A 25,504-nucleotide genomic window follows, 5' to 3' on the forward strand; every position below is an offset into this window, starting at 1 on the left:
ATGCTAATATGCTTTGCTTATAGATGGCTCTTGTTTGTTGAAATATGATTAAAGTCCAGCTAAGAAACATAGATTTGGATATCATTGTTAAATCTTGTAAGTCCTTTTCTTAACTGTAATAAAGGCATTCTGCTTTTACTTAAGCTTAATTTATTAGCCATTGTGTGTATGAATGCAATCATGCAAATCTTTGTTACCCCATATAGGAGAAAAAAACAAAGTTTTTAACAAGTTTTTTTGTTTTTGTTTTTGTTTTTGTTTTTTTTTTGCTAACAAAATGATGGCTTAGAGAGATGCAAATATGAACCTGACAGTCTTGTGATGAGAAGTGAGCAGTGTTTCTTTCCTACTCCAAAGATTTCCCCTAAGGAATTACTCATTTGTTTACTTATTGTATAAATGAAGGCCCAGAATTCTCTAACACCTCATTGTGGATAGTTGTTTTATAATCTTCAAATCCATCCAAATTGCTCAGCCTAAGAACTGAGTTAATTTGAACAGCTTGTAATAATCAGAGGGAAGAACTGCAGATAATATGCCATTTAAAAAATATTGATCATATCTCATTTTTAAGTTTTTTGGAAATACTTTTTACACCACGAAATTTAAACTTAAATTTGCATGAGCTGTTAATATAACATTTTAAAAACATTGAGAACGTTTTAATAGCTAAAGTCAAGAGGCCTGATTTCTCCCATTTTTCTGTCACTCATTTTAGTCTGTGTGCCTCAATTTATTTGTGAATTGCTATAAAAAAAAAAGTTATTTGAGGTGCTTGGAAGAAAGGTGCTATCAATACAAAGCTATTATTGTCAAGTTGAATAAAATAGAAAAAATAAAACGTAAATATTGTGAAAAAATAATTTAAAAAATAATACCAAGTTAATTTTAACTCAAGACATGTATTAATAGTTGCATGTATTTAAAAAAAAAAAAAAAACATGAACCTTGATCATACTTGATAATGTCCCTATAATTGGAAGCACTTGAAGTTAAGAGGAAAAATTACTTGAGAGACTAAAGTTTACAATTATTTGCCTGAGTATGTATCAGAATGCTACAGATATTTGCTATTTGTGTAGCCATCTTTACTCTTCCAAGATTGGGTGGGTCAGAGTTGGGAATGCAACACAGAAGTTAACATGATTTTCCTGATAAATTGAACCTTTAAGTACAACTTTTAATACCAACAACCTTGGATTATTCAGTGATGGGAGAACATAACTTTTCAATTGTATGCACCAATATTTAATATCTGACAAGCCCTGTTTTCCTTAACGTTATTTTAGATTTCCTTATCTATTAATAGCTTTAAATATGTAGCATTTTTATTGTTAATGTCTAGAATTCCGAGCCAATTTAATCATGTGAAGGAAACCAAAAATGGTGAGTTTCGAAATTCCATTCCCTACAGCCTTAAAAACAGCTTGGGTCAATATTTTTAAGAGCACAGCTCAAGCACCTAGTATTCGGTGTGGGCACCCTATGGTCGCCTGGCTGGCCTCTCAGGACTTGGGACACAGCAATGCAGATGGAGCGGGAACATACCTCCCTGACACTGCGCAAGCGCTCCATCCCTCCCCGCACGACTCCGCCCTGCCCCACCCCACTCTCCCCTTTAATTTTCTCCTTGGACAGCGACACTCGTTGCGTTCATGGACTCCGTCTCCTGTTATGCCCACACCATCTTCTCTGGTCAAGTCTCAGTTTAATCCCACGACTCTTTTCTGAGATGCCCCTAGTCCCTCTACTGTGCCTTAACTCAGCTGCTGCTTCCCTTCTTTACTAGGCAGAACTGGACAGTCAGCTAAAAGCAGGCGGGGCCAAAAGGAGGGGTGGGGGGAGTGCGAGAGCGTAGGCGGAGATCTCGCGAGGCTTCTGGACACTCCCCGAACGGGCGGGAGAAAGACCCTGAGGCAGCGGCGGGTGCGTGATGCGGTCCGAGAAGGAGGCAGCCAGCGGGACCGGGGGCTCTGGCGTCGGCGGGGCCGGGCGGGGATCGGGCGGCAAGGAGAAGCCGCCATTGCCGCCACCACCACCGCCTCCGCCTCCACCCCTCCCACCACCACCGGCATCTTCCCGTGGAGGGACAGCGATGGAGATACAGTTCAGCCGCGAGTCTCCCCGGCGCGAAGTGGAGACGCCGCCGACCGCCGTCTCGGCCTCGGGCTGTGGGGGTGGCGGAAGCAGTGGCGGCGGCAGCGGCGGCGGCGGCGGCAGCAAACCGCGGGAGGAGAAGAAAACGGTCCTGAGCAAGGTCGGGGGGGGATGCCGGGAGGGGGAGGGGAATGGAGGTGCGCGCGGCCTGGGGGTCGTCGGGGAAGGGTCTAGTAGTGGGGGAAGGGAGTACGCGGAGGTGGGCGCGAGGACCTGCGACCCGGGAGGAAGGAGGAAAGGAGAGCGGGAGGACTAGCGAGCTTTCAGGACCCGGGAGAGCGCCCCGGACTCTGGCGACAGTGGAGGAGGGGCAAGGAGTGGGGGCACAGCCCAGCTGCAGCTGCAGCCAGAGAATCGAGCGGAAAATAAAGGAGCAGTAGGGGTTAGAGAAACTGGTCTTTAGACTGACCCAGCGTAAATGATATTTTTTGTCCTTCAAGTCTACTGAGAGGTCTCATGCATGTAAAGAAGAAAATTGCCCCCAGAAATGGGAGGGAGCCAGACGCTGGGAACCACGGGCATTTAAATCCTTTTCTGCTTTTCTACATAAATTTTCTTCCTCCCTTAGAGCAAGATGGAATTCAAGACCTTTTTTCTTTTTTCCTTTGCTTCTAATTTGGCTTTAAAAAGAAAATGGAATATTTTTCTTTGCTGCAGCATTATAGAAATCGGTCTGTCCCTCTCTCCCTTCCTTCTTCACCCCCTTCATCCAGCAACTTAGTGAACTAGTCCTGGATCTGGGGACACAAAGACTAAAAAGAAAATATGAGTCTGCCCTCTGGGAGGCAGGGTTGTTCTGTACCCTGAATATTTCCGTTCCAAGCTGACATCATCCTAGCAGTAATTACTTCTCCAGTTGAATGTAAGCTACTTGAAGGCAACTCCTGTTTCTTTTTTAGCTTTGTAGAGCCAGCATTTAGCACTGTAGTTTGCACATAGGAAAAGCTTAATAGTGAATGTTTCTTGGTTGATTGAATAAAGAACTGCAACAAATTTCAATCAGTCAGATGCAAGGAATTCCCGTCTCCTATGAAAAAGAAGAAAGTTCTTTTTGTTAAATTGGGCTTTGGAAGGCTGGCAGAGAGTTTATACTCTAAAACCAAAATGTGATGAAGGAAACTAATGTAATCTGAATGTTGGTAAAGGAAGCAAAGCTGTAAGTAACAGCATGATTTGGGAATACATTTTTTAAACTGATAAGATGAATACTGTAAAACAGACCCACTATTGTGAAGAAAACCATACCTGAAAAATGGTTAATACGTGCAACTGAGAATTTAAAAAAAAAAAAATTAATGATGACACAGGTAATGAAGAATATACCATAGAGAATCAAAATAATTTCTTCATCTGTAAGAAAATTTTTCAATGTAGTCTGGCTAGGAAAAAACAAACACTATCTCAGAGTTGGAAATGACTCAGAGTTAAGAGGGAGACAATCTAGTCCAAAAATATAGACCAAAAATGGGTATATTTTGTATCTTACATGTGTGACAAATCCTTATCTACAAAAAGCTTGAAGATCTCTACTACCTCCCAAGGTAGACATCCTATTTTTGAATTACTATAAATGTTTCAAAGCTTCATCCAGCTAAATCTGCTAAACTCCTACTTCTCTTGCTTCTGGTTCTGCCTTCTGGGCTCCAACAGAAGAAATTTAATACCTCTTCCACAAAATAACTCTTTTTAACACTTGACCAATTTTAAAAGACACTTTTAACTCTTTTTAACACTTGAAGACTTACAATCAGGGGGAGGGTACCACATTTGGACATGTTCCTTGTTCTGATTTCTTTCCTTGTTTTCAGGCAGCCTAGAATCATATTGAGTAGTCTATATATTCATCTTATCAGAAGATAGCCTGTCAAAATTCTTTGCCTAAATCTAGTTAACCAACAAATATGTTTTTAATTGGATTATTTCTCTTACTAGTCACTTTTTCCTACTTCCAAAACATAATACAAAATGAATTTAGAGTACAGAGAATGACAATTGTTTGTTTAAATAACAAATAGTATTGGGGGGACACCTTTCAAAATAATCTTTGATTTGGAGATTAAAAGCATCAAAGGATCTTTGGCAAATTAATCCAACTCTCTGGGCCAAAGTTACTTCATCATTAAAATAAGGGGGTGGAACTAGATGACCTCAAAGATCACATAGTTTTAAATCTATGATGCTACGACCCTGTAAAGGGCTTGGGTCAAATGGAAAGTGGATAACATTTTTATATATCTTCTTTCCAAACAAATGGAAAACCTAAATGACTTAAAAATACATTGAGAATTAAATACTCTTGAATTTTTTCTGATTTAATGATATTTTGTAGAAATGTATGTAGTCATTTCCAGTCTGTAGCTAATAGTAATAAATAATAATCTTACTAAATAATGAAATGTTTGAAGCAACATCATCAACAAATTTTGAATACTAAAGGCCTGCCTGTTTTTTATCTTTTAATATAATCTTCATTCTTTCCTAGAGACAGACACTGTGTGACTGTGTGTGTGTGTGTGTGTGTGATCTTTTGTTAACATATTCTGGGCAAGAGTTGAAATAGAATATATTTTATACAGGGAATAGGATGTAGATGACACTTAGGAAAAAAGTATAATATCTTTTTTGCTTGAATTTTTCAGGTAGTTATTCGTCGACTTCCTCCCAGTTTAACCAAGGAACAGCTAGAGGAACAGTTACATCCACTTCCTGCTCATGATTACTTTGAATTTTGTACAGCTGATCCCAGGTGAGGATACTATTTTTTAGCATGAAGAGGCCAAGAAGTACTTATTGTCTAGTGATGAACACTTATGTAGATAACAAAACAATTTTTTCCTTTCATATCTGTTCACAGTTCATCACATATATTTTCTGTACAAATTACCATACTAAATCAGTAACAATTTTAAAAATGTATTTCTTCATGTATATCACTAGATAGCAATTTGTTTCAAATATCTCAGAAAACATGGAACGAAGTCTACTACTAGTGATTAAAAACAAAGGTGTACGCTTGCTAAAATTCCTTTTCTTTTTCTTTAGTGTTGTGAGTTCCCTCCTAAATTTGTTTATGTTTCAAAAGCAAACCATCACTAAATGGACATTAAATTTTTTCTGGGCAAATTATAGAATATCTCTTTTACTTTTAAAGAAAAAGAGTAGAGTTGTATTTTTAAATTATAATTTTCTAAAATTTTAAGTGAACTTTTTAATTTTATGAAACTTTTCATGTGACTCCTCAGAAAGCTTTACAAATTGATATCTTAGCTTCTGAATTTAAGAAAGAAACTTTAAAGTAGCAAATGGGTACAAACTTCAAGTGATTCTCCAGAAGCAGCATGATACACAATGTACAGTGATTCCCAACTGGGACCATCACTACAGATTAGTGCTTTTTTTTATGACAAGAGAAACATCAGTGGAATTTTGAATGATTTTGAATGGTCAAACCTAAAAAAGCGATCAGTAAATTCCAGTATATGTAAGAACATAAGGGTTCATTAATCCCAGAATTTTGTTTTGACAAAAGTATCAAGGGAAATCTTGGGAGAAGGGTGTGATTATTCTCCTGTGGATCAAATGCAGAGGCCAGAGGTTTTCTTTAAATATCCTAAATTCCCTTGGGAATTTTAAAAAATTTATTCACTTAACTCCTTTTGAATATTTTATTTCTTAGAATATCAAGTTCCATAAATTTATTGTCCATTGTGTAAAGTAGGCTTCTTAGTTTAATAGTTAGGCTCCTCTTAGTTTAATATCCTGGATTTTGTTAAACTACCATTTGTGTTTACAACCTGAAGATTCCTAATCCCTTAAGCATGTTCTAATATAACATCTTGATTCTCAATCATTTAATTGTACACTTTGAATATTTTCTTGCTCTGTTACTTTTTTTGTTGTTGTTGAAGTATGGCAGTGAGAACTGCTGATGTTACTCCAGATGAATACTCACTCTGGAATTAATTTTTTTAAGTGTAGAATAGTGTTTTATTTCCAATTTCTCTCTAGCACCTAGTTTTGCACTTAGCACAGGCTCTTAGTCATTATTTGCCCTAAAGTATTGCATTTATGCATCATAAATTGATGTCTTCAACCTGATTTATCCATCTCTCACTAGGAAAATAGGCTATGAACAGTCCTTTGACAGTATAATAAATATCTCAAGTGAGGCTTGTGTGTTTCTTGAGAATATCATTCCTTTTTAGTTTGATTTTTTTTATTAGTTTTATAATTATAACATTTTTTGACAGTACATATGCATAGGTAATTTTTTACAACATTATCCCTTGTACTTTCTTCTGTTCTGATTTTTTTCCCCTCCTTCCCTCCACCCCTGCCCCTAGATGGCAGGCATTCCTATACATATCCTAGGTACAAAATACATATATATATATATATATATATGTATGTATATGTGTGTGTGTGTGCGTGTGCGTGTGCATTCCTTTTTACTTTGAAAGGAGAGGTTATCATTTAAAGTTGAATCAAAAAAATCAATTTACATGGGTTGCTCTTGCTTTTTCAAATGTTTAATCTTTTGGTAATTAATACTAAGAACACTAAAGGACTGTGATTTCATTACTATCCATTTTCCTTTATCTTCTCCTAAATTAACATCTGGATTTCTTAAAAATTAAAAAATATATTATGTGATCAAGAATCTAAAATAATTTGAGCTGTCATCATCTAGTCCAGCTTCTTCATTTTCTAGAAGAGGAAGACCACCCCTAAAAGGTTAAGTGATTTGACCAAGGGTTTAGTACCACTAGTCAGGGAGAAAGCTAGAGTAAAAATCAGAGCTTGATTATGTCATGCACCCCCATTAAAACATGATAATCCGAATAGTTGGTAAATTGGCACTTAGACAACAAATTTTAAATCCATTCTTAGGTTCACTATTCTTGGTTTCATCAATGTGAATAGAGATTTATTAGATGAAATGAATAAAAATGTTTGCAAGAGTTCCTGAGAAAAATAATAATATTGTGTTTTTTACTACCTCAGTTTGAGGTGGTATGTTAGATTTATATAATTGTATTAAGATATAGTCATAATGTTTAATATTTAAGTTGTTTTTTCTAACAACACCAAAAGGTTATTTTACTTTAGAGAAAAGGTCTTTTCCATGAAAATTCTACTTATTAAATTCATCAAAGAGATATGAATTAGGGTCAAGATTATTATTGCCATGAATCTTTTTCCTTATTTTTTGAATATTGTGCCTTAATTAGTTATACTATTATTTCTTTTTTCAGTCTTTATCCTCATCTTTACTCAAGAGCATATATTAATTTTCGAAATCCTGATGACATCCTTCTTTTTAGAGATCGTTTTGATGGCTATGTCTTCATTGATAGTAAAGGTTAGATGGCTAATATTTTTGGATTTATTACAAATTTTAAGTTTATAAATGGTTTATGTAAATAATTTTGATTTATAAATATGCAATATAAATAATTCTAACATCTTAGGATAGTGCTATTTCTAGAAAATGCTACTATAAAAGTAGTTATTATATAATTTTAATTTAATTCCATCCAAAATGTTGAACAGTAATTTAGATAAATTAAATTTAATTAATTAATTATATTGTATAATTATATTTTGTTTGTGTGATAATACTAACCATATTGTAGTATTTGGTATTTGTTTATTTCTCCAGTACTTTATCTGGCATTATTCAAGAATGGCAATTCTCATAAGTGAATTTTCTGGATAATTGAAAAAAACAAATTAAAAACATTTTGAATATAAATCTCAATTAAATGTGTACTTTTCTTTTTTTGGTAAGCATTAATACTAGAAATAATTTAAATTTTTTGTGTGTGATTAGGAGACATGACAGCCAGCTCTGTTGTAATATAGTGAGAATCATTGAGGCAGTTGAAGCTTGCAGAGCTGTTTGCCCCTGTATTAAAAAATAGCAGGATGTTATATTTATTGCGTTCTTGGGCCTATTTTCTGTAGATTTTCTTTCTCTTTCCTTGTTCTCAGGGTATTTCATATGTTATTCATATATTTCAAATTAACTGAAAGTGAATATGAATAGACCAGAAGCCATTTTAAGTAGTGATGACAAAGTATCATTGCCATACAATTATCCCTTAATTCCTGTCATTTAAGTAGGTGGTTAATTTTCCTCACAAATAGAGTTTCATGTTTTTAAAAAGACATTTGGCATAATTTAAAACAACAACAACAACAACAAAACTGTGGTTTTTGCTTCCTAAGGTCTGGAATATCCTGCTGTAGTAGAGTTTGCTCCATTCCAAAAGATTTCCAAAAAGAAATTAAAGAAAAAGGATGCCAAAGCAGGGAGCATTGAAGAAGGTAATCTTATTTTAAAGAATAATCAATTAAAAATACACTCAATGTAGGGGGCGGCTAGGTGGCGCAGTGGATAGAGCATCAGCCTTGAATTCAGGAGGACCCGAGTTCAAATCTGGTCTCAGACACTTAACACGTCCTAGCTGTGTGACCCTGGGCAAGTCACTTAACCCCAGCCTCCCCCCCCCCCCCCAAAAAAAAAAAAAAAAATACACTCAATGTAATGTAATTATCTGCTAGCATCTATCAAGTTTCTGGGAAATAATTTTTTTTCCCCTTATTTACAGATCCAGAATATAGGAAGTTTCTAGAAACCTATTGTGTTGAGGAGGAGAAAATAAGTGCCAATCCTGAAACTCTTTTGGGAGAGATTGAGGCAAAGACACGGGAACTCATTGGTCTGTTTTGCTTGCTTTTTTCCCCCCCTTCTCTTTCTCCCTTTTACACAGATTTTGGGAAAATAAAAACATTGTTGCTTTGAAGACAATTAAGCAATTAGTGACTATGAAAGGCTGTCAGCTTGAAAAATCTTACAGTATGAAAAATACATGAATTTTCATTGACAAATAATAGAAAAAGTCTTGAATGGTTCCAAATGAGTGTTTTTTTAGGCCTTTTAAACTTTCTATTCCTAGGCAATTTTTTTTCCTGCAAGAGGAACAATAAAATGTTTATCTTATCTAAATCAATGCCCTTCATGTTTAACCTCTATTGGATTTGCTGTCTATAGTAGGGGGTGGGAAGGAAGGAAAAAGAAAAACTTGGAACACAAGGTTTTGCAAAGGTGAATGTTGAAAACTTATCTTTGCATGTATTTGGAAAAATAAAAAACTATTAAAATCAGTGCTCTTTGAAATGAAAGTAATCACAGTAGACTTTTACTGAAAAAAAGTTTTTAATTCAAAGTTGCTATTATGCATTCTTTTAGGAGAGATCCATTGGTCAAGCGTAGTGAGAATAGCACTAACCATTACTAAAGATTCTGATTTGACTACCCTTTCCTATTGTAAGCTTGCAGTGTTAGGATGCTCTTGGTAGCATCCTCATTTAGTGAGGGGAAAAAAGGATTCTTAATCTTTTTTTGTGTTGCAGTCTCCTTTGGCACTTTGGTGAAATCTAGGAACCTTTTCTCAGAATGTTTTTAAAGTAATTAAAAGAAATGCTAAATTTCAATTAGAGGGTAATGGAAATAATGATGTAATTATTTTCCCATCTGGATTTACGTAACCTCTGAAATCTTTCCAAAGACCCAATGGAAGATCCTTGCATTCTAGGTTAAAAATCCCTGACTTAGAGTCCTTAAAATCCAAGAACAATATACTTCCAATTATTTTTCAGGCTTGTCATTTAATTATGCATATATAGTGCTTTTGTATCTAAAAGACTTCAAGTAACTGTTTAATTATAATTTCTTATTAATATTATTTGTTAATGAGTTTTAAACCTAACAATAATGACTTGTCTTTTTTCCATTAAAACAAAACTGACTAATAGCATTTGGATCTTCCTTTCGTACTAGAAATGAATATTATTTCAGTATATCTTAACGTTATTCTTTATCTTCTTACACAAACCTCTTTCAGTTTAATTATAAAAGTTCTTGTTGATCTGTTTTCTGTGTATTTGGCATTGTGTTGATCCAATATGAATTTGCTACCAGTCTATCCCAAGGTAAAGGACAGTCAGTTAATGGCAAATAGAAAGGCCTATCAAAAACTAGAATCTTGAAAGAAAAACTTCTCATCCTGGGGAGTAAAACTGAGTCATTGATTGAGATTCAGAGGTTCTTATATAATTTATACCATCCTTGTTATAACATCATATGAGTTAATATATGTAAAGTATTTTGTAAATACTAACTCTTAAAAATTGCTATATAAATGCTGGTGATGATAGTTATTTTTATTGACCGTGATCATGAAATTGAAATAGAATACTTTTTAGAGCTTTATAATAATTTATGGAAGAGGGGAGAGTATAGATGTTAAGCATCATTTAAGTTATGAAGAAGTAACCAAAGGACTTTAGACATCATCGAAGAGTTTTATCTTAGATTTAAAATTAACTTTTTTTATATTTCAGTAATTCTATGTATGACCTGGCTAAAATGATCCCCAGTTTTGAAACTTGAAATTAAAGTCCTAAATACAAATGCTTATAGTCCATTCACTTGAGAATTACTCTCTTCTCCCTCTCTGTTTTAGAATCATTGTATTTTTATCTCACTGTATTTTGGCATTTGTTCTCATTTGAACTTTTTCAGGAACTTGGCAAAGTTGGCTTAAAGAGTTGGGAAATATTAGGAAATTTAGATGTTAGTTAATTATGACATTAATTAACTTTATCACTGTTAATGAAAATATTTGGATAGTCTCCCATGTTAGAATAAAGTATCAAGATAAAGAGAACAGAGGGGCATTATTTGAGTTTCTGCTAATAGAATATTTTAGACTTCTTGGATGAAGATGTAATTGAAATAGAACTATCTTTTAAATATATGTAAGAAGATTAGTTCAAGTTATAAATTTGAAGGTTTTGAAATACGTTTTGAAGCATGATTCACTATAATGCATAGTAGTTTTAATTAGCTGTATGTTTGAAAAATTCTAAAAGGAAAGAGAACAAAAACTATTTGTAAAGACCTTTTACTTTTCATTTCTTCCTGTCTGTTCTTAAAATAATGCTATAGATAGGGTGGATCAAGTAAAAGAGATTATAAGCTTTAATACTTTAATTCTTGTTTCATTTCTTACTCCAGTGCTATTTTGAGATGATTTTGTTTTTTTTTAAATCAGGTGAAATCCATTAATATTAATATTAATTTCACATATATATATACACACACACATATATATGCACACATACACATAGCTCTAATAGAGTATAAGTAATTTCCCTTTCTGTTATCTTGTTGCTACATATTTAAATATGAAATTTAATTTTACTGTAGATTGTTCCTTTTTCTTAAAAAATTTTTTATGACAAAGTGTGTGATAATATCACTATAATCATACTGGGTAGCAATTAAGTAGTAATCAGTCTCCTTCTCTTAGGCAATAAATAATGTAATCTCACAACTTTTATATGTGCATTGCAATAGAAAAAAAAAAGTTTGATAGCCTGTGTATCAAAAACAGTTTGGCATGTATATAACAAAACAAAGCTAGATGGGTTGAAAGTCTTGGCCATGTTAGCCTCATAAATTACATCCTGAAAAGAACTGGTCAGTCTTGACTCTATTACTTCTTTTTAAATAAGGTTTATTCAATTAACTTTCTATTGGCTAATTGGCATGCTTGGTTGACCTTAGTCAACTTAATGCAAATAGTCAGCCTGTAATCTAAAATACCAGAGTTCTTTTATTGGTTTCTGGACTTCTGTAGGCCATATGCCATCCATGAAATTTCAGGGAACACTAGTACCCTAGTTAAGATTTCATTTAATGTGTACATAATGAAGGAGTACCACATTTCTAATAGTGAGTCTCCTGCTTGGCTAAGTGATATAGTGAATAAAATGCTGAATTTGTAGTCAGGAAGATGACTTTTTTTTTTTTTCCTATTGCAATGCACATATAAAAGTTGTGAGATTACATTATTTATTGCCTAAGAGAAGGAGACTGATTACTACTTAATTGCTAATCAATATGATTATAGTGATATTATCACACTTTGTTTACTGTCTTAGACACTCAGTACTTTGTAATCCTGAACAAGTCACTTAACTTCTTCATGCCTCAATTTCCTCACCTGTGAAATGACTCTAATAACAGCATCTACCTCACAGGATTATGTAGCTCAGATGAGATATTACATGTAAAATTATGTAGCACATCTTAAAAGTATTCTACAAATTCTAGCTGTTAGTACTTCCTCAAAAGGCCCAGTGGAGAATAGCTAGGAAATTTATATGCCAGAGTTGATCTGGGTGGCTCAGATCAATTTGAAACCAGGGAATACCTGGGAAGGGCCTAAGCTACTTAAGAGACATTTTTCCATTTGGAGATCCCTGATGCTAACAAGACTCATTACAGAATTAATCTAAATAATCTTACATATGTTTTTACACGTCAAGAATTTGATTCTGCAGAGCACTGAGACATACACTCTGATTTGAAACAAATGCCTGTGGTCCTGCTATGCTGTGGATTTGTATCCCCTTACTTCACCTAAGCCAAATTAAACTCTACTTCTTGGGGTGAGGGCATGACATGTTTCCTGAGACATTCATTCCATAGTGTTTGGTGCTTTGTGAGACACTACTGTCATTTACAATCATTAAAAATATTCTTCAAGGTTGGAAGAAATATTCTAAGGTGTGTGTTTTGAATGTGGTTTTTTATAACAAATTTGAGACTGAGTTACTAGAATATACATTTCAAGGAATGTGTATGCAATAGATAATGAAATTGTTTATGCTACTTTTCTTTTGTTTAGCAGAAAAGGAAGATTCCAGGGAGAAGAATAGATATAAGGAACAAATAAATATATTATTGCCTAAATGTGTCCTTAAAAAGTACATTATTAATAAAAACAAGTGTCCAAATTGGATGTGTGTGTGTCTACACATACATATGTGGAACAATTGAAACGTCAAATGCATTTTATTGTATTTTAGTGGTATGTTAAAATACCAAGAAGCCAATTATCAAGTCATCATACCAAAATTCTGCTCTCTCTATAATCAGAGATAATTACCATGATTGCTTGACCTAATAGTAAATGCTTTTCAAAATTCAGAATATTATCACTCAAGATAAAATTAATAGCACTGTTTAATGCTTATTTCACTTAAATATTAAAGCAAGTGCAAGTTTGTGTTTTTTTAAGACTACTTCTTTTAGGAGTTATGTACTACATCACAATTTTTTGTGTTTTAGCTAGAAGAACAACACCTCTTTTGGAATATATTAAAAATAGAAAATTAGAAAAGCAGGTAGGTTTGGTCTTTCATCTGATGAACAACTTTTCTGTTTCTGCTTTTATTTGGACCATTTATAAAAACAATTCTCCACATCTTCAGAGAATTCGAGAAGAAAAAAGGGAAGAACGGAGGAGGCGGGAATTAGAAAAGAAACGCTTGAGAGAAGAAGAGAAAAGAAAACGTAGAGAAGAGGAAAGACGTAAGAGAAAAGAAGCTGAAAAACAAAAGAAAATTGCTGAGAAAGAAATAAGAATCAAGGTAATTTAGGCAGAGATCTTTTGAAATTATTTCAAAAAATATATATATTTGTCTAGTGCCTTGCAGTTTTCAAGGTGTTTCTATGTGAATACTGATGACTTGTGGTAATTAACATACTGCTCCAAATTATTTTTGTCAGTAGTTAGTAGCTAAGCACCTTGTTCCCCTTGTGACCATTGCCATACATATAAAAATAACTAAGATTAGGGATCTGTTTGTTTGTGGAACATTTTCCTTGCTGAAAAATGAACTGACTTACAAAAATCAGACTTTGAATCTTTACCTCATTAGAACTCTGTTTTAACCAGCTGAGTTATTAGCCAATTTAAACTTTAGCTTAAGGGACTATATATATGTCGTCAAGACACTAATAACCTTTTAAAATTATTGCTAATCATTGTACTTACGTATTTTTCCCCTTCCCTTAGAACTAACTTTAATCTCCTCACCTAATTCATTCTCACATTGATACATTCCCCAATCAAGAAGCATATATTAAACATCCTGTATGTACCCGACCCTGTATTAGCTATTGAAGGTGAAATGATATGGCAACCACTTTTATCCTCAAAAGTTTACATGCTAATGAGAAAGATTTCATAAAAATATATACCAAACACATACAAATAGCTACAAGATGACACTGGTGGGCTAGGCAGAAAGCACTCTCAACTGGAGGAACTAGGAAGAAGCTCTTGTGAAAGGCAGTATCTGAGCCAAGTCTTTTTTAGAAAAGCAAGATTTCTGAGAAGAAAAGATGAAGAAAGAATACATTCCAGGCACAAGGCATAGCTTGAATGGCATAGGCACAGAAAATGGCTTATCTTGTGTGAAGGTTTTCAGAATGGCTGATTTAGCTATACTATAGAGTACATAAAGAGAAGTAATATGTAATATGGCTGGAAAGTAAAAGATAGGATGGGGCTGGATAAAGAACTTGAAATACCTAGTAAAGAAGTTTGTATACATTTTTTTTTTTTTTTTTTTTTTTAGGCTGGGGTTAAGTGACTTGCCCAGGGTCACACAGCTAGGAAGTGTTAAGTGTCTGAGACCATATTTGAACTCGGGTCCTCCTGAATTCAAGGCTGGTGCTCTATCCACTGTGCCACCTAGCTGCCCCCGTTTATATACAGTCTTGAAGGTCTTTGGAGTCCATTGGAATTTATTGAATAGCAAAGTAACATGGCCAGAGCTTTATTTTGAGAAAATCACTTTCTTAACATTCCCCTTGTCCTTAGTCTTAGAAACTTTTAGTATCATGAGTAAATTCAGATTTTTTAAAAAACTTTTTTTGGGGGAGAGAACTACTTAGGGTGTTTTTAAGTTTTTTTTCTTTATTAAAGCTTTTTATTTTTCAAAACATATGCATGGACAATTCTTCAACATTAACCCTTGCAAAGCCTTGTATTCTAATTTCCCCCCCTTTCCCCATGCTCTTCCCTAGATGGCAAGTAGTGTAATACATGTTAAACATGGTAGAAATGTTAAATCCAATATATGCATATATATATATATATAAACTATTATGCTGCACAAGAAAAAAAGAGACGTAAAATAAAGTGTAAGCAAATAACAAAAAAAGTGGGAATGTTATATTGTTCTCCACACTCAAGTTCCCACAGTCCTCTCTGGGGGTACATGGCTCTCTTCATCACTGAACAATTGAAACTGGTTTGAAACATTGTTGAAGAGAGTCATGTCCATCAGAATTGATCATCGTATAATCTTGTTGAAGTGGCAGCTTCTTGTACACCATTGTCTTGAATGATAGATACCAGTTTATAGATGACACTTAATCAAATGAGGTGGTGTCATCTTAAAGGACAAGATTAAAATCCAAAATGGCATTTCAAGCTGAAGAAAATAGTGTAAAACGCATTAGGGTTCCTTCCTCTAAGGATACCTCATTGAAGGGTTAGGTAGAAGATAAAATATATAGAATTACTATGGGAAAAAATATTGTTTTGTGTAAATACAGCAGAGCAGAATTTTAGAGTCTTAGTGCATCACAACCTGAAGTGAGTCGTAGTGTGCTTTTGTCATATAAGTAAATCCAGAATTGTTTATAAATGGATGTATAAGAGCATATAAGAAACTAAAAATAATTTTTACTTGTACTCATTTTTTATTAATTCATTATGAGAATTTCCTCAGCCAAAACAAAACAAAACTTGATAACATGTTAGGAAAATATTAAGGAATTAGAGAAGAGAAGGTAAAGGAGTGACTTAAGAGTCTTCTTTTTCTGAACAGTCTATGACAGAGGATAGCAAGTATCTGTTTTCATTTCTTCTTCATTATATATGATATAAGTATAAATTGCATCAAGAGGTTAGATTAATCTTACAGAGCAAATTCCTGACTTTAAAGTAGATTATATTTTAAAAGGTTGTGCATTTATTATTTCCTATTGATTTTGACAAAGCGATTTTTTTTTTTTTATGAAATCATTTTTCAGAGATCAGAGACTGGATCCTATATATTAATGTTATGCATGTATACCCCAGATTATGTGTTTTGTTAACTCATTCTATAAAAATTCTTATGTCATTTTCCTGGATTGTAACTCAAAATATAGTCAACATGTAGAATTTTAAAACCTACGGAGTTCTCTCTCCCCAAAAAAGTTTTTTAAAAATCTGAATTTACTCATGATACTAAAGTTCTAAGACTAAGGACAAGGAATGGTAAGAAAGTAGTCAAATAGAACTCAAAGTCTAGTAAAATGTTTCTCAAGTTACTCTCCACTAATTGTATTTCTGTATTTATAGACCAAGAAAAGGAGTATTATATTTTAGTGAATCTTTTTAGACTCGAAATTCTTAAGCTCTTTTTTGTCATGTATGCTCTTGTCAGCCTGGTGAAGCCTGTGGACCCTTTTTCAGAACTGTGTTTTTAACTGCAGAAAATAAAATATATAGGATTACAAAGGAAACCACTGATAATTAGAACAACTTTTCAAATAAAAATAAATAAATTTATTGTCCCCAAGTTAAAAACCTCTGTTAAAATGATTTTATGACATCTAAATTCTTATGGGCTTAGTGGCTTTTTTTTGGTGTTTTACTGTTTGGTTGATGTTTAAATATAGATATAATTTTTCAGCTTCTTAAAAAGCCCGAAAAGGGAGAGGAACCAGCAGCAGAAAAGCAAAAAGAAAAAGGAGAAGAAGCTGATATTGAAGAAGGAAAATGGGAAAAATCCTCTAGCTCTGGAAGCATAAAGTCCAAACCCTTAGAAAGTTCATTGAAGGAACTCAAGGAAAAGTGAGTCACAATCACAATCACAACAAATCTGTGATTACAGTTATTTAATGATATGAAGTTATCTTTTGCCAGATTATAGCAGTCACAAAAATGAGAATTCTAATATGTGTACCCATGCTTCCATTTTATAATGTTTTTATGATATGTCATTTAAATCCCTTGGGAACAATAATCCTAATAGAATAGTGGTCTTTTTAATTGCTCCACTCTAATGTGCCCCCAGACAATGAAAATATTATATCATAGAATAATAGTTCCCATACATTAACTTCTGGAGCCCTTGGAGAGGTCAAATATTCTCATAAATCTGTAGTGCAGGAAGTATTGCCATTTTGATCTTTATTAGCTCCCATAAAGTATACAGCATGACTCAATAATAAATATTTTTATGTTTTACTATTTTGCAAATGTATATAATAACATTGATAATATACAAATCACCAAAATAACATTGATAATATACAAATCACCATTCTTACGTGGTTTTTATGTTAAGAATAATGCACTGAAGATTAGCTTTTCATTGCTTTATACTACAGTGGTTTGACTTCAAAACTAGTACTTATGTGATCAATGTGCACTCATTGAAATTCTAAGAATATTTGAATTATTGACCTTGGAGACTATGGTATAGTACAGGGGTTCTCAAACTATGGCCCACAGGCCAGATGGGGCCCGCTGAGGACGTTTATGCAGCCCGCCAAGTTATGGCAAATGGGCTGAGAGGCGAAGACAGAGTGTGAGTTTTTGTTTTTACTATAGTCCGGCCCTCCAACAGTCTGAGGGACAGTGAACTGGCCCCCTATTTAAAAAGTTTGAGGACCACTGGCATAGTATATAGGATTTCTATATGGTATACAGAAGGGTACTGGAGACCTAGGTTCAAGATTCTTTTCTCCACTGATTGTACAGCCTTAAACAAAAAGTCTAATATGCTTTTTATCTTAAGAAAAAAAATGAGTGGACTAGATCTTATAAACTGAAATTCCATTTCTGTGGCCTTTTCCACCTATTTATTTTAAATAACTCTTTCTGGAAGTTAGTCAGATATTGTTTGTAGACTTTTAAAATGGATATACTTTTCCTTTCGTAGACATGTTTAAATTTGATCAGTATAATGTTTGTATGTTAAAACAAGATGTTAAAACAAGAACAGGGCTGTGCTGTAAGTTTTAATGCTTTTCATATTTTAAAAATGAAATGTATTTTTAGTTTGAGAATATTTGATAGCAGTTAATTTTTATAATACAAAGATTATGTGTTATTTTTAATATGCTTATCCTGAGAAATAACCTTTCAATATACTCATTATAACAGGCCAAAATTACACTATAAAGTCAGTGCTAGAAACAGAATTAGGATTTGTCTTCTGACTTCCATTCCCTACTGTTACATAGTAAAGTTGTGGAACAATTATGGATAGGAATGGGGTATGCCTGGTTTCCTTTCTTACAACACAACTGAATTCATCACATATTCTATTATATTCTATAATATTCAAGGCTTTTTTCCCCAAAAAATAGCACCTATAGCTCCATCAGATCTATACTTTGAGTTCTTTTTTCTAAAAACAAAACAATGACTACAATGGAGCTGCTGGGACTTTGTCACAGGAAACTGAAACTTGGCATATATCCTCTCATCCCAGGCAGCCATCCCCAACACTGCCCTTCTCTGACATCCCTGAAACAGCTCCAGGTCAGGGTTTTGTTAGAGAGAGAAGAAACAAGAGCCTCCCAAGTTCCTCTATGGCTGTAGCCCCTATTGTATGAGGGAAAGCAAGGCCATAGCAGTTTGAATTAGATTGAGGTTGCCAGCTCCAAAGAATCAGAGACCATAATATTGCAGGAGGGATTGGGGGGGAATGGAGAGAGGGGTTAACAGCATCTTTTCCTTGTCACTCCCTGGGGTCTGCACATACCTACAACCCCAGGCACCTGTCTCTCACTTGCTGGTGATGAGGGGCCTCTTGTAGCTTTGTTGTATAGCAGCAGATTGGTCATGAATTAACATGGAAAGGGACACAAAGATCATCTAGCTAAGCTTTACACTTTACAGATGAAAAAAGTTAGGCCCTGGCATTGCAGGAGAGATTGAAAGCAGGTCCTCTGGCTCCGTCATGTTGTCTTATGTCTGCTTGAGTGGCTAGTTCCTCATTGATGCCAAAATTAATACAAGTCATCTTATTGGGAGATCATTCAAAATGGCAAGTAGGAAATGTGAGATAAATGTCTTTTGCCTGATGTAAAGTAGCCCATGGAGTGAAATGGTTAACAAGAGCAAGCAGCAGGATGATTTTTATACATAGATAAATTGCACTTGCTTCAGCTTCATGAAAAATTCAAATGTCTTTGGCTAAACTTGTACTAATTTTGTTACTATACCTCAGGTCACAAAATGACAGTGATAAAGAACAAAGGGATATGGATAGAAGATTTCGAGAAAAAGAACCTGAAAGACAAAGGTATCGCTTGGACGATGGCAGAAAACATAGAACTCATTATGAGTTTGACAAGTTTTTGAGAAGGAATGAAGACGAGCTGAAATGGGGGAAAGGATACAACCAAGACAGAGGGAAGAAAGGGAACCACAACTACAGCTTCACTGTGGAGGCAGTAGACAAACTGGGTAAAGAGGACAAGTGTGATGACATGGCATCCAAAAAGGAGCGCATAAGAAATAAGGTTCTTTTATTCATTTAGGATAATCTTTCATTTCTAAAACTATACTTCAAGATCAATGGTTTTTACTTTTGTAATCTAAAACAATCTTTTCCAGCATTTGTTCTTTGTTTAAATGGTGTTTAAAAAAACCAATAGGTTTACTTTAAAGGAAGAAGAAAAGAAGAAAACTAGCTTTGCTTTTCATTCTCTCTGCTCTTTTTCCCCCTTTATTTCTTGGTTTTCACCACACACTAGATCTTTAGCTTAGAACATTATTCTAGAGAGCAAAGTGTTTTGAGTATTTAAGAAGTAATCACTAGAGCAATTAGCAGTATTCACTAAAGGATTGTAACTGTCGAAGTATAAATTAAGCCAACAAAATCTGTTCTAATAGAGTCCTAATTATTCATTAATAAAAGGTTTCCTTTAATATGAACCCACACATTTAGGGCATTCAGTGAACCATAGTCAAATGAGAATATTGTCCTCTAGTATAATAAAGGAACCATAATTGACATTTCATTAATTGATATATATGTCATTATAACTATTAAGATTATTTAAAAAATAATTGAACTAAGAATCCAAGAGCAAAATCTGCATAGCCAGTGTAAAGCATAGGATTAAAATATTTCTCCTCTTCTAATTAATGAGCTCACTTCTGTGATTAACATTGAGTATGGGTATCTAATGTTAAGTTCTGTACAGATTACTTTACAAAGTAGAGCCTAGCAAACTATAAGACGTTTACAGCTTATGAAATTATGAATGTCACAAATATTTGGATATAATACTAAATTCATGGAAAAAAGTTAGAGATAATTAAATGAAATCTACTTCTCATACTAATTATTCTTGTTCTTTACTCCAAAATAACTTTTTACTGAATTGGTGAAATTAACGAGATGCTGTTTAATTTGCCTAATTTATTTATTTTCTCATGGCAGTAGAAGCTAAGGTAAAAAGAAAAGGTATCCAAGGGCATAGTTCATATGCAGATCAAGTAATCATACTCAAAAGAATTGTTGCCTATAAGAATATGTATGCAACTCTATGAAACCCAAAACCTCACCATGAACTAGAATGTATTACATGCCTGGATTACATCCTGAATTTCTATGGTGTGCACTAACTGACCTTGAAGAATATATAGAAACAAGGCCAAAAACATTTCTTGTTAGAAAAATAAAGTTCTTAATGTGAGAGTATCTTCTCTTACAATGTTCTGTTGAAACATCACAAAGAATTAGATTGTTTTTGTAGAAACTATTATTTTCTAGTAGAATATTTGGTACGTATATTTAGTTATTGGTATACATTGTTTTCTCAACCAACCTTGTAAAATAAAACCAGACATCTTTGCCTGCCATACCACAGAGAGGAGAGCACTGAACTTGCACTCTCAGTGTAGCACCTTCTGCTCTCTTCCATACCAAAAAATATTCCAGTATTCTCTATGTGTGTCAGGCTCTGTATTATAGAATCATATAATCATTATGTTACATTTTCTTCCACAAATCCTTTGCTGACACCACCTTTAGAGCTGATGAGTAAAGATAAAGCCCAAGGTGTATAGGTAACTGATAAAGTAAATAAAAGCAATGGAGAGTAAAGGTTGAGGATCCTGTTTGAAGCATAAAAATAATGGGGTTTAGTAGAGATTGAGGGGAGAAAGTTGCTTAAAGAGGGTTTTTCTATAGGAAATTTCTGAAAAATAGGAGGTTGTTTTTGTGCTATGCCTGGTATACCAATTTCAGGAAGACTTTATAATATTTCCAAGTTCCTTCTTATTAATGGGTTTCAGTTTGGAGGGAGGAGGAGTGGGATATGTTTTCTTAAAAGAAAAATTATTTGATAGAGACTATATGAGGCATCTATATTTTTCTTTATGGTCTGCAAGCCATCAGCACCAACAAAATAGTGGCTTACTTCATCTTATCTTTCTTGTTGTTTAGTATATGCCAACTTTAGTTAACCTATTCTATGATTTTTATAGCTGTTTATATGTTTATAGCATTTTATATGTTCTAAGTAGTGATTATATTGGCTTTGAATTTTGTCCTTTATGAAAGAAAAGACCAGATGGAACACTGGCCCCAGAGTCAGGAGGAGCTGAGTTCAAATCCAGTCTGCACTTAACACTCACTAGCTGTGTGACACAGGACAAGTCAGTTAACCAGTTAACCTAACTGCTTTGTTCCCCTACCCCCTACCCCCCCCCCCCCCGACAAAATAAAATAGACCCCAAATTCAGATTTCAAAACTAATGCCCACAATGAATCTAACGGTCTTGGTGGTTTCTTACTCCAACAACATTAATGATTCAGCCACGTATAAAATTCTTGTATTGGCTTGATTGAGAAAACAAAAGTGCTCTTTGTACAATTCTGAATGCCATTTTTCTTTTTACACTTTTGGTATAAGCAATTTTTTTTTAAAGCAATTCTATAATAGTAAGGTATTTACATAATTTCTGTTAGAAGAGCACATAAATACTTCTGTGGATTAAATCTAATGATAATGTGATAGTAATAATAATACTTTGTATTTAATAGCCCCTTTCTAATGAGGATCTGAAATCATTTTACAAATGGTAAGTACAAGACCAATCATAGTATATATTTTGGATCTTATTTTGCATTCAGATCCATATATGAAATACTAAAAGAAAGAAACAGAACTACCAACAGTTCTTATTTACCTAGGCAAATTTAATCAATTTGTGATTATATTTAAATTGAAATTAGTTTCCACTGCATGTGAAATAGCTAGAATGTCGGCTTCTTTACATTGAGGAATTTACATTCCTCTGGCACTGAGTGGTTTAGAACTTCCTTCTCCCCACTATCTCCCATATTCTCCTTTTTGTTTAGGATTACAACAAAAGAAGAGAGGATAAATTGGCCAGTCTGCATATTGCACTGAGTCTGTGCCACAACCTGTTGAACTGTCTCCCCAATCAAACACTTTAGGTAGTCTATAGATAGACCTGTACGAGACACAAAGGTAAGAGTACAGAGATTGCCAGGCTAATACAGTCTCAGGGCACCTTTTGCCAACCAGGAATGTACACAGGTACGATATTTAACCATGGCAGCCATGTCAAACTTCTTGTATTTTGTCCCACCTACACATGGACAAAGAATGTGATACATGTATCTTATTTGGGCTGAGTACCCTAACACAAAGCCATTCCACTCATGCTGTAAATAGAAAGTCATTTCTCCTTTTTTTGATTCAAATATTCGCAGATAGAATTGTATAAGCCATCTGTCCCATGTCTAGAGTTAAGAAGTGTTCTCGTGCATAATTTTTAGCAGTCTGTCCTTTATCATTAATCTTCTCTAGCCTTAAAACATTCTTTTCATGACTGTGCTATATATACCAGCTTTCTTCTTCTGTTTCCATTTATTTAATAAAATAATTGTGTATTTAGTGTTTTTATAAGAAGGAATCATTGATGTTGCACAGTATAGATAATTAGAACTGAGCAATCCAGATTGGAACTTTTGACAATTCATATTTAATAAAGATTCTTGATTCATTGGTCAGTATCAGTTGGTTTGTGGCCCTGAAAGAAGGACACTTGAAGAGTGAATTGTAAGGATTGAAACCATGGTGAATGGTTGAATTTTTTATTCCTCTCCAAGTAGGTGGGAAAATTCCATTACAAAATGAATTTTTTATGATAATGCTAATATTCTTTATAAATCATTCTTGATCTCAGTAATAATATTTTCTTAGAGAACTGTTTAACATCAGTTAAATATTATCTGCCCATATATTCATGGGTTCATTTTTGTCCCTTTCGAAATGTTTGGCTTCTAAGAAAAGTGTTTCTAAAAGCTAGATTTTTGTCTGCAATTTTGTTTTTTATTTCCACAATTGATACATTTTTTTCATCAAAGTATAAAAATGCAAAATTACATAATATCATGCCTGCAAGTTGATCATTTTTGAATCTCACTTTCAGGTGATGATTTCTTTCATGTAAATTCATTGTGTTCACTTCTTTCAATGCAGGACCGTCCAGCCATGCAGTTATACCAGCCAGGGGCTCGCATTCGAACACGTACGGGCTCTACAAGTAAAACTCCTGACTGCACTGCAAAGTCATCTGAAGAGGCTTGTGATAGAAAAAGTGAGGCAGAGAATCCCGCAGGAGCTGCTTCTGAGAAGAGTGAAGAAGCAGAGTAAACTACCATGCAAGGCAGATTTGCTGTGGTTATGAACAAATTTCATTCTTAACGTAGTTAGAAAAGGGAACTAGAAATGATTCCAGTGAAATAAGCCAAAACCCATTTAAAAAAAAAAAGGCATCTAGTAAATCATTCTGTGTGAAAAGATGTACTTTTTGTCCAGTTCTGGACTGGTGTTTTCTCCAGTTTACTCTGCTAGTGTTAAACTAGTATTTATTTAGCTAAAAGAGAGAAAATTATATCCTTCAGAAAATATTATGTCAAGAAAATGAAGAAAATTAGTGTTGTATCAGTTTGAAAGCTGAGACACTTTAAATCTGTTCTGTGAATAACAATAACTTCATTGTTTGCACATTTGTGACAACATGACATGTTGATACCAGTACCTCATTGTGTTTGTGTTAGTTTTCTAAAAATTCTAGTGTCGAGTAAGTGTGACACAAAAGTTTCCAGTTCTCATATTGTTATGGAATTTGTAATTCAGCCACTTTTGCCTTTTACGTTGTAAATATAAGTTTTGACATTTACATTTTAAAACAAATCAGTCTAACAAATCTCAGCACTTCAACAGTATGCTATCTGATTTTATTTAAATTATTTTATGTTGGGGGCACTGACTTGAGATGATTTGATAGAAACTTATGAACACATATGTTCATGTTTTACCTATACTTTGGTTGTAGGACATACCCAAAGTAATAAAATTGCGGGGAGGGAAGGATAGGGATCAGATATGGCTACTATATTAATTCATTTTGCCGTTTTTAGACATTTTTAATGCACTGTGTTTTTTTCAATTGTCTAAAACTCTGAATTACAGTATTTTGACCTTTTAGCTAAATCTAAAAATGTTAGTTTACTTTTAGCACTGTGCATTGAATGTTTTATTAAATAACATTTTAGAGTTATAGATTTCAAAGTCCAATTATTGTATTTTTCAAGATATTTAATATAGTAAAATTGAAAATATGATTTCTCCTGTTTAAATTAATCGAATTTGAATTTTTGAGTCCACTAATAAAATTTTAAAAATTAATTGTTATAAAATCAAAGTACTATAGGGAGTTAAATTTTAGGAAATTGATGACCTACAAAATGTGTAATCAGCATATATCAGAAAAGGCATAAAATGTCATTTCCCTTGACTTTTCCTCTTATACAGTTCCTGGACTTCCGGGTTACACTGGATAATATGTGATTATGGATGGAGAAGTGAAGTGTTCCAGTGATCCACAATTGGGCTAATAATCCTGGCAAATTGGAGGGTGCTTAGATAAAACTTTCTTAGGCCTTTCATGGTTCTGACTCACTCATATATGTCCTGAAGGTCTGTATATGCAGGAAAGGGTGCTGCATTTGGAGTCACAGGACCTGGGTTCAAATTATTGCTCTTTCGTTTACTCTGTAACCTCAGACAAGTCACTTCACTTCTGTAGATTCACTTCCTTAGTTGTAAAGTATGATTGAATCAGATTCCCTGTAAGGTGGTTCCAGGTCTAAGTCAATGATCCTATGTTCTCTTGAATATTGCAAAAACCAGTAGCAAACCCCTAATTGGGTCAACTAGGAATCTTCCAGATGAAAAATGAGGTTCATAGTTTTCCTGCAGAAGAGACTTAAGAGAAATTCCTTGATTCTTGGTCTCCATCTTTACTTCTCTAAATGCCCAGAAATGCATATCAGTGGATTTGGGTTTGGCTTCTCTTGAAGA

At 34.0% G+C, this 25,504-nt stretch overlaps 1 protein-coding gene across 4 annotated transcripts; it reads left to right on the forward strand.

Moving 5' to 3' along the window:
- Nucleotides 1–236: 236 nt before the first annotated feature.
- Nucleotides 237–24,784, forward strand: UPF3A (UPF3A regulator of nonsense mediated mRNA decay). Of its 4 annotated transcripts, none has more exons than XM_074299621.1 (10): nucleotides 237–2,257; nucleotides 4,797–4,903; nucleotides 7,413–7,519; nucleotides 8,389–8,487; nucleotides 8,772–8,882; nucleotides 13,364–13,419; nucleotides 13,507–13,665; nucleotides 16,771–16,931; nucleotides 19,321–19,559; nucleotides 23,618–24,784. In XM_074299621.1, exons 1-10 carry the CDS (start codon nucleotides 1,934–1,936, stop codon nucleotides 23,683–23,685), a joined length of 1,431 nt encoding a protein of 476 aa, XP_074155722.1. In that variant the 5' UTR covers nucleotides 237–1,933; the 3' UTR covers nucleotides 23,686–24,784. The 4 variants fall into 4 exon arrangements, 3 of the variants coding, with proteins under 3 accessions (XP_074155722.1, XP_074155721.1, XP_074155724.1); XM_074299620.1 differs by having other exon boundaries at nucleotides 19,321–19,615; nucleotides 23,618–24,172; XM_074299623.1 differs by having other exon boundaries at nucleotides 19,321–19,395; nucleotides 23,618–23,954.
- The last annotated feature ends 720 nt before the right edge of the window (nucleotides 24,785–25,504 follow it).

The sequence above is a fragment of the Sminthopsis crassicaudata genome, chromosome 3 (assembly GCF_048593235.1).
Source record: "Sminthopsis crassicaudata isolate SCR6 chromosome 3, ASM4859323v1, whole genome shotgun sequence".
In the NCBI taxonomy this organism is placed as follows: domain Eukaryota; kingdom Metazoa; phylum Chordata; class Mammalia; order Dasyuromorphia; family Dasyuridae; genus Sminthopsis; species Sminthopsis crassicaudata.

Coding starts and splice junctions, on each gene's coding strand:
- UPF3A (XM_074299620.1), top strand. CDS start 1,934: ATGCGGTCCGAGAAGGAGGCAGCCAGCGGGACCGGGGGCTCTGGCGTC. Junction 4,904..7,412: donor TTTTGTACAGCTGATCCCAG/GTGAGGATACTA, acceptor TTCTTTTTTCAG/TCTTTATCCTCATCTTTACT. Junction 8,488..8,771: donor AGCAGGGAGCATTGAAGAAG/GTAATCTTATTT, acceptor CCTTATTTACAG/ATCCAGAATATAGGAAGTTT.